At 47.8% G+C, this 10,024-nt stretch overlaps 1 protein-coding gene across 1 annotated transcript in view; it reads right to left on the bottom strand.

Annotated features, from left to right (window-relative positions):
- The window catches only part of grin3ba (glutamate receptor, ionotropic, N-methyl-D-aspartate 3Ba), a 36,759-nt gene that overhangs the window by 4,872 nt on the left and 21,863 nt on the right, over positions 1–10,024 (bottom strand). The window contains 2 exon segments of the mRNA XM_048252012.1: positions 4,259–4,410; positions 7,008–7,123. Of these exon segments, the coding sequence (XP_048107969.1) occupies positions 4,259–4,410; positions 7,008–7,123 (268 nt within the window).

Below are 10,024 nucleotides of genomic sequence, written 5' to 3'. Positions count from 1 at the left end.
GAAGGTCCTGGAGCAGAGAGGCAGAGGAAGTGGCGGGCCAGGGCTCCAGAGAGCCATCTCCACTGGTTATGTCTGCACTGAAGGTATGCGGTGGGGGAGGGGGAGCGCATCGACATCTGGAAGAATCCATCTTCTTCCAGAGTGGCTTTATCTGAAGGGGTTTGGGGAGAAGGAGGAGGGATCCTGCTGACTAGAACTAATCACAATTTGACAAAAAGCGTGGCCTCGCTAATTGAAATTAAAGTCATGCTGCTATTGCGGCGACACAGAGCGAAAAATATCCAACTGCCCCACACCCCTCCCGCTGCTTTGTATACATGGGGCCACTCAGTGACAGAGAGCAGAAACCTCATTGGTTTCATCTTGTAAATCGATCAAACGTTGATAGCGTCTGGTGTGGAATATACGTGTCCAATTTTTCGCCAATGTCTTGCTATAATGAAATTGCTATGGGTATCCACATGTTTCCCTGAAAAAGCCATTCCAACATTCCCCCATGCTATAAATGTAACCGCTGTCTCTCTGTCCAGGCTCGGCTGTGTGTGTAGTGAACTATATTAAAACATCCGTTTCCAAGCCACATTTCTCTGTTTTTTCCCTCCTCTTTTTTCTTATTCAAATCACTGATGCCAATTCGTAAGCCCAGGAGTAAGCTGGTGCGTCCGGTGTGGACGAGGGATGTGACAGAATCCAAACACACGAAGCTACTGGCCCCATCTAGTTCTCACCCCGAAAAACACCCTGCAGTGCTGTTTAACGGCGGCCAGTCCAGTGGCTGCCAAGCGCTGTCAAACCTGTGACAGGCCATGGGGATGCCGGGAGAGATTCAGTGCGCACTGCAGTGTGCGATAGCTCATCCACGTGATGCCGGCCCCGGACTCTGGGTCCCGCGCTGGCTGCTCCACACACACACACACACACACTCTCTCCCTCACTCTCCCTCTCTGTCTGTCTCTCTCTCTCGCTCTCTCTCTCTCACTCTCATTCTCTCTCTCTCGAAAGGGGAGGAAAGAAATATACAAATCTCCTGCTCCTCTCCTCTCCACTGGTCCCTTTTAAATACGGTACACACACACACACACACACACACACACACACACACACACACACACACACACACACACACACACACACACACGAGTGCACACTTTGGCTGTTCCCTGAACTTTATTGGCTTTTAGGGTTGCTCTCACTCATCCATATTGGCCAAATCTTTGCAAGACTTGAGACGGTATATCAGTGGAGTCTTTGAAGCATCTTCTGCAGGCTCTCTGTGTTTGCTTGAGTCTTCAAGCTGGCTTTCATCCATAGACAGGGAGAGCTCCAGTGTCTGTGGGATGCCCTTCACTAATTTCCCTTTATTCCTTAAATGAAGATGGAAGGAGCCGCTGGAAAAAAGGGAAACATCCTTCATGCAGACGACAGACAAAGTGAGGCTGTCGGCATTTCCAGCCGGGCGTTTGAGGCGGTACGGAGCCGAATTAAAACTACCAAAACAGATTAATTATTTTTTTCTACGGAGAATGTGTCACCAACCAGACAGCTATGCCGAAAGGCTTATCAATGCCATGCAGAGTCTACTTCCTTGCATATAAATACTGTTTTGCAAACTGTTAACAGTTTTTTTTTTTTTGGCCTCCATTTTTCCACCCATGATAGTCTGTAGAGACCCAAAGTCAAGACGGAAAAGCAACAGTGTGGAAACAAGACACATCAAGTTCCAGCTGTCAGACAGTGGCTGGGTGTGGAAAAAAACGGCGGCATTGTTTTATCAGCTGCAGAGAACAATTCATTCCGGAGTTCATGAAAGCCGGTGTGTTGGACACAGTGTCGCATTGTTTTAGAGGCGGCGTGTGGGATTGATGGACTCAACTGGGAACTCCATTTCCCCTGATGGGCTCCATTTGTTCTGGACTCAGTGACTCGCGGCGGCAGGTGTGAGTCGGTCCACCTGACATCCCTGGAGAATGAGAATGGATGATGAATACACAGGGCCGCTCTTGATGACATGGCAATCACACCACGGGACACGTCTCGTCTCCCCAAACACACCCACTCAAAAGGAGGCTGGTTAATGGAGGAGGTGCAGGCTTGTCGTCGGCCACCCACCCATTCAGCTCAGCCATCAGATCCTCCTCCACAGTGGAGGTGTATGTCTCCGTACGCTGACACTGGTGACAGTGGCAGCACAGAATAGATAGAGAGCGAGAGAGAGAGAGAGACAGAGAGAGATAGAGAGCATCTGGAAATAGCTCAATAAGTAACACCTGCTTTTAACTGGTTTCCTGCTGTAGGTGAGGAAGTTGCGTCTCGTACTGTGGAGAGAATGATTCTGTTGGTGGTTGCCATCTTCCATATCACAAAAAAACATCAACAAACACACACACACACACACACACACACACACACACATACACAAACAGGTGGAGCAGCTGTCATTTTCTGCTACCTTATGACAGGCATTAAACTTACACACATGGCTGCACATGACACACACACACATACACACACACACACACACACACACACACACACACACACACACACACACACACAGACACACACACACACACACACACACACACACACACACACACACACACACACACACACACACACACGAGTGCACACTTTGGCTGTTCCCTGAACTTTATTGGCTTTTAGGGTTGCTCTCACTCATCCATATTGGCCAAATCTTTGCAAGACTTGAGACGGTATATCAGTGGAGTCTTTGAAGCATCTTCTGCAGGCTCTCTGTGTTTGCTTGAGTCTTCAAGCTGGCTTTCATCCATAGACAGGGAGAGCTCCAGTGTCTGTGGGATGCCCTTCACTAATTTCCCTTTATTCCTTAAATGAAAATGGAAGGAGCCGCTGGAAAAAAGGGAAACATCCTTCATGCAGACGACAGACAAAGTGAGGCTGTCGGCATTTCCAGCCGGCGTTTGGAGACGGTACACGGAGCCGAATTAAAACTACCAAAACAGATTAATTATTTTTTTCTACGGAGAATGTGTCACCAACCAGACAGCTATGCCGAAAGGCTTATCAATGCCATGCAGAGTCTACTTCCTTGCATATAAATACTGTTTTGCAAACTGTTAACAGTTTTTTTTTTTTGGCCCTCCATTTTTTCCACCCATGATAGTCTGTAGAGACCCAAAGTCAAGACGGAAAAGCAACAGTGTGGAAACAAGACACATCAAGTTCCAGCTGTCAGACAGTGGCTGGGTGTGGAAAAAAACGGCGGCATTGTTTTATCAGCTGCAGAGAACAATTCATTCCGGAGTTCATGAAAGCCGGTGTGTTGGACACAGTGTCGCATTGTTTTAGAGGCGGCGTGTGGGATTGATGGACTCAACTGGGAACTCCATTTCCCCTGATGGGCTCCATTTGTTCTGGACTCAGTGACTCGCGGCGGCAGGTGTGAGTCGGTCCACCTGACATCCCGGGAGAATGAGAATGGATGATGAATACACAGGGCCGCTCTTGATGACATGGCAATCACACCACGGGACACGTCTCGTCTCCCCAAACACACCCACTCAAAAGGAGGCTGGTTAATGGAGGAGGTGCAGGCTTGTCGTCGGCCACCCACCCATTCAGCTCAGCCATCAGATCCTCCTCCACAGTGGAGGTGTATGTCTCCGTACGCTGACACTGGTGACAGTGGCAGCACAGAATAGATAGAGAGCGAGAGAGAGAGAGAGACAGAGAGAGAGATAGAGAGCATCTGGAAATAGCTCAATAAGTAACACCTGCTTTTAACTGGTTTCCTGCTGTAGGTGAGGAAGTTGCGTCTCGTACTGTGGAGAGAATGATTCTGTTGGTGGTTGCCATCTTCCATATCACAAAATCGAAACATCAACAAACACACACACACACACACACACACACACACACACACATACACAAACAGGTGGAGCAGCTGTCATTTTTCTGCTACCTTATGACAGGCATTAAACTTACACACATGGCTGCACATGACACACACACACATACACACACACACACACACACACACACACACACACACACACACATACAGACACAGACACAGACACACACACATACACACACACACACACACACACACACACACACACACACACACACACACACAGAGACACAGACACACAGATACAGACACAGACACAGACACACACACACACACACACACACACACACACACACACACACACACACACACACACACACACACACACACACAGAGTCGCTTGCAGGTGGAACGATGGCTCACCTCTGTCACAGCGAAGACCCTCTTCCCACATGGGACTACTTTGTACCACTTGTCGTGCAGCATGTCCATGTAGCCGTCAGACTTGTAGCGGCTGACATACTCGGAGACGTTGCGGGTCAGAGGAGAGTTCTGGGGCAGGCCAATCCCGTAGCCTGGAACAGGAAACGCACACACACACACACACACACACACAGGAGCCGTGATGTGACAGAGTCTGACCGAGTCCAATCATCCTCCAGCCTGCCGAGGCAACGTCTGCAGATTGCTCTTAATGGAAAGTTACGGTAATGGATGTCTTTTCACTACAGTGCTTATGGGTGCCAAGATTTTTAGTGTAACGACGATGATGAATTTGGAGCCAGAAAGTCTTGCTTTATTTCTTATATGCGGGGTGTGACGAGAGCACCGGAGTGTGTGTGTGTTAGCCTAGAAATCTAGATGCACCCTAGCGGCGGCAAATTAATTTGCTCAGCCTGTACGTCTAGTATCGAACCATAGGAATTTCTATTGGCTTAACACCGTGGATGTTCTCCAATCACAGCCTATTTCGTTAGAGAGTCTTACATGGGCTTAACAGGATAACGACATCCTGCGACGGTGAACAACAAGGAAGGTGGCTATGGCGAACGAAGAGCGGTTGTTTGAATCGGCGTTGGTGTCAACTTTGGAGGAGTTGGACTTGTGCTTTTCTTTGAAAGTAGAGCAACACAATGCACTTAAGTCATTCCTTTCAAGAAGGATGTATTTGCCGCTTTGCCGATCGGATAATGGATATGGTCGATGGGCGCTGGCCTATTGCATGCCTAGGCAGTTTGAAAGACAATTCTCTGCCCGCCCCTTGGAATAAGCAGGTGAATGATTCGATTCCAGACTATACATTTCAATGATATAGGATGGCCCGCCAGGCTATGTGTTTGTGTGTGTGTGTGTGGGGGCGTTATGGATGGTGGCAGCCGTATTGATATGTTGAACATCCTCTGGCCAAAAGCATGAGCATGAATCTGGAGCTCGTCAGTGTGACGTGTGATGGCGAGCAGCATATGTCTGTCACTCTGAGGCCTTCAGAGCGGAGAGAGGGATGAGCGGCGCGCTCTGACGTCCACGGATTTCATCAAAGAGCAATGGCACTCGCAGGGGTGAACCCTTGCATCACTCACGGCAACCCAGCCAGCACTGACAAAGACACACGCCGCATCCTGATTGAGTCTGGACCGCTGGGTGTGACGGCTGTCACACTGAACACAAAACTACCCACACACACACAAACACACACACACACACACACACACACACACACACACACACACACACACACACACACACACACACTCACTCACTCAAAGTCATTTTGGGTTGGTTGGAGAGTGGTGGGTGTGTGGAGAGAGGTTGTGGCAGAGCGATGGCGTCCTGGGCTCTCAGTGTAATAATCTTAATGGAGTGTATCTGAGCAGTCATAAACTGCATAGAGCCCATAAAACAATAAGAGTCGATGAGGGGATTCTCCCCTCAGTGTGAGTGTCGGCAGAGCCAAGCCCTTTTGTCTTTGTGAGGACAGGCGTGCGTTGTGCGCGGCACTCCGACTCCGACTCCGCCAGCCCTCAATCTTATCTCAAAGTTTGCAGCAGCCTGTTGGCTACTGTTCAGTCATTACATCCACTCTCTGTTATCTACCACTGCACAGAGTTAATGGACCTCAACAACAAAGAGTCCCCTCGGAGTGTGGACAGTGGAGACTGTTTTTATTTTTTGACTTTATTATATCTATTCAGTGGGAATGACGGGGGAATGACAGCTGCAACGGTCAGTGATTAGAAACCTACATTTCATTTGTGTCCACGAGTTCACAATCTCAATACTGGGAAGCAAAAAAGTCCTCTCAGGTGCCAATGCTATTTTTACATTCAACGTGAACAATGAATGAGTGAATATGTGATACGATTCACAAATAGGTGAAGTAATGAATGAATCAATAAATGCCCATGCAATGGTGAAATGCAGGAAATTCAGGGAAAACGTCTGCACTGAAACGTTATTCCAGCTGCTTGTCTTTAATGTTTTCCACAGAGCACCTGGAAGTTTTGAGCGCACCAGTGTGTGGTTCCATTTGGCACCTCCAAAGGCCCTGTGACAGCTCGAGGTTGAAGGAGATTAGTTGATAATACAGCTCAGCAGAGGGGAGAGATTTGAAGGGCAGGGGTGCTGGCGGAAAATCCTCACAAACACACGTGGGGATATCTCGCACAGATTGGAAGCAGTCGAGTAACTCAGAGAAATTCTTCCTCACTTTTCCCCTTCTAAAGCGGCTTGTGTCGGGAGGCGGATGATGGCTTTTTAGGGAAGGATTACAACATTATGGAGGTCAGCTCCAAAGCTCCTTACCTCAAATATTTATTTCACAGGAAACAAAGATTGGAGGAGACTTTGAACTGGGGTAATGCCCAGGTTTAGGTGGATGGATATGCCCACCTCTCCTTCTCAGTTACGGCCCATTAAGAGTGCGTCTCACGTGAGACAGGCATACCAGGAGAAATATTGACCCACTGCAAGCAGCCGCAGAAGAAGCAAAAGCAGCAGCAGCACAACACAACCGCACGAGTCTCAGATCAAATTTCAAAGTTAAAAGATCAAAGCAGATTAAATTACTTTCTGAAGGACACATGAATGAGATAGCAGCGAGACAACAGATAAACATCAGGATGTGACGTGTATAATGGAGATAGCACACCGGAGGGTGGTGTGGAATACTCGCCTTCAATAGCGAATGGCTTGCCCACCGTGAGCAGTTTGCAGTCGGCGTCGATGGACACTTCGTAATCCAGAAGAGCCTTGTCCATGATGAAGGCATCCAGCTGAGGAGGATCTGTCCTTGAACACGCATGGCAGAGGGGTGAGACACATGCCAGACATTATCATGCACGTGCACGCATGCACACACAGACACACACACACACACACACACACACACACACACACACACACAGACAGACAGACAGACAGACACACACACACACACACACACACACACACACACACACACACACACACACACACAAAATATTCTGCCAAGAGTTGCAATTTAATTTCACGGCCATATTCAACCATAACCACATGTCTAAGCCATCCCACCACCACCACATACAGTACATAAAACCAAAGGTGGAATCTTTTGATTTACAAAATAAACCACATATTTGAATATTCTACGGCTGCATATTATACATTTATATATCAAATTACTAATTTTCAGGCAGAAATGTCAGTCAGTTTCCCCTGCAGCATTTGAGACATAAACTCATTCACTGCACAGTGAAAAACACATATAGTTAATCACTGCACAGTGAAAAACACATCATATCACCGTACAGTGAAAAACACATCATATAGTTAATCACGGCACAGTGCTCTATGCAGTAAATGAGTGGATCCAGTGTGGCCTGACCATTATAGAATTTCACATTTTTCCTATCATGCCTCATGTCCTGCCTTCTCATGTCCTTCTCAGCAGTTATGGGCTTACGGACGGACTGGTAATCCTCAAAATGAACCAAAGCAATAGAGGAGGAGCCGGTCACCCCACGGAGGGTAAAGGAGTGGGCGGTCTGCGGCGGATGGTGTGAACTCCGTGCCAAGGTTGCTTATTAGCGCGCCGCTGTCAGCTGATCAGTTCTCCTCTGGGATTAGTGGCGCCCAGGGGGCTGATGGGGGAGACGGAGCGCCCGCTGATTCCCCACTGGGGTGCCGGCCAGGGGTAAAGGTCGTCGGGAATAACATGCGCGGATTACTGTACGTGACGGCCTCCATAAAATTCTAATATAGTGCATCCTCTTGCTGCTTCGCCATACAGGAAAAGAAAACGAAAGAATAAGAAAGTGGTCATCAAATGTAGGATACTCTACTGTAACAGAAAGGGGTGTCTATTTTTAGTGTAATGAATGGTGTGTGTCCGTCATCGAGGATGTCTCAACAGCATTACATGTCTTACATAATAACAAGGGGAAAAAATGCACAACTAATCCTAATTCAGTGCAGCATCACACACACACACACACACACAGGGAGGATTACGATTGCTTATTGAGGAGAATGATATAGATACAGTGTAATTTAATCACCTGCTCCGTACAGGCAACCAAGATAGATTTCCCCAATCCCCTACCCATGCTCATTGAGAGTCTATTCTAATTTAAAATATGCTATATTCAAGAGCAGGATCACAAGTAAGCCCATTAATGAAACCGTCAAATGTCCCTTCTGTTCATTCTTAATTATCCATCCAGGATCTGAGCTGAGTTGGAGCTGGTCATTATCCGCTAAGACTGATAACACAGCACCTTTTTACACGGAGCAGACCTGAGGGGACACCATCAATTTGCTTGCCAATATGCTTCCCTCTTTTGAAAACTGATGGATTAACACACAGCTTGTGTCTTGTGGTGACATGAAATTGTCCTCATGAGCCAGCAGAGCAAAAGGGTATTTAACATGATGTCAGCCAACCAAGCATTTCCCCCACAAAACCTATTCAAAGCCTGACTACCAGTACAGCAAGATGTCTAAAAAATGGCAACAAAGACTTGTACATAGAGGTCTCTCTCTCTCTCTCTCTCTCTCTCTCTCTCTCTCTCTCTCTCTCAGTGTGTGGTTGTGTGTGTGTGTGGTGTGCATGTGAGTCTGAGATCCATCTGTCTCCTCTGGACAGCACCTCTGGCCGCCCACAGAGATTTTGGAGGATTTTGGGGTCACTGCCTCCGTGCGCCTTGCTCTTTTGAGTGGGCTCTTGCCTCCGAACTCTCAGCAATGGGTAGGAGGAGAGAGGAGAGAGATGAAGTGATGGGGGAGAGAAAAGGACAGCAGGAGGGTGGGATACAGAAAAGGAGAGAGAGAGAGGGGGGAGAGAGGATGGATGAAAGACAGAAAGAGTGCTTCATAACCAAGGACCGACTACAAAACTCTTGATGAATCATTTATGAAGAGAAAAACAGCGTGGACAACAATATCCATTCCTCCCTCAAACAACAGCACCATGTCCACCCCTCTGGCCATCCAACATAAAAGACCCTAACTCTACCCCAGCAAGGGAAGAAAAGAATCTGCAGCATCATGCTCGTCCCGTCACCCGGCGTGGGGTGTAATTTATGTTTGGTGGTGTCGGTGTATGTCTCTGCCCACGAGCGGAGCATCTCTGTTTTAATTCAGGTCTTCTTTACGGGGCTCTGTTTACTTAGATCAGGAACTTAAGCTCAAGGCTGCGGGGCCCACAGCCATAATATAAACATGGCACAGCCACGCAATCAGCCTGCCACTACAGCCAGACGGGACTTATGCCTCTCGCACAAAGGCGCGGGCATCCTGCTTTGGGTGAGGGATTACGACGCGCCTTTTTTTCCTGCGGAGAGTGTCAGTGTCTTACTAAGCTGGAAATGTGATTCCTTTAACACACTGTTAAGACAGCAGGCGCTCCGTTTGCCACTGGCGTTCTCATTTAGACGCGCTGAGGTGTTTGATGAGGGAGAGAAGGGACTGTAGGAAAGAATATATATGCTGTTTGTTTGTTTGTTTGTTTGTCAGCTGTTTGCTTTTACACCATTCCGGAAGTATCCAGAATAAACTGCAAAAAGATGATCCCTGTTCCACACAAATACACATGCAAACACATGCGAGTGCGCACACACACACACAGACACACAGACACACACACACACACACACACACACAAACACACGCACACAGACTCACAATAAATCTCACTTGCTAGCGGCAGCAAGA

The sequence above is a fragment of the Alosa alosa genome, chromosome 1, assembly GCF_017589495.1.
Source record: "Alosa alosa isolate M-15738 ecotype Scorff River chromosome 1, AALO_Geno_1.1, whole genome shotgun sequence".
In the NCBI taxonomy this organism is placed as follows: domain Eukaryota; kingdom Metazoa; phylum Chordata; class Actinopteri; order Clupeiformes; family Clupeidae; genus Alosa; species Alosa alosa.
Note: the sequence above shows the minus strand (reverse complement) of the source record. Positions and strands in the feature narration are given on the sequence as shown.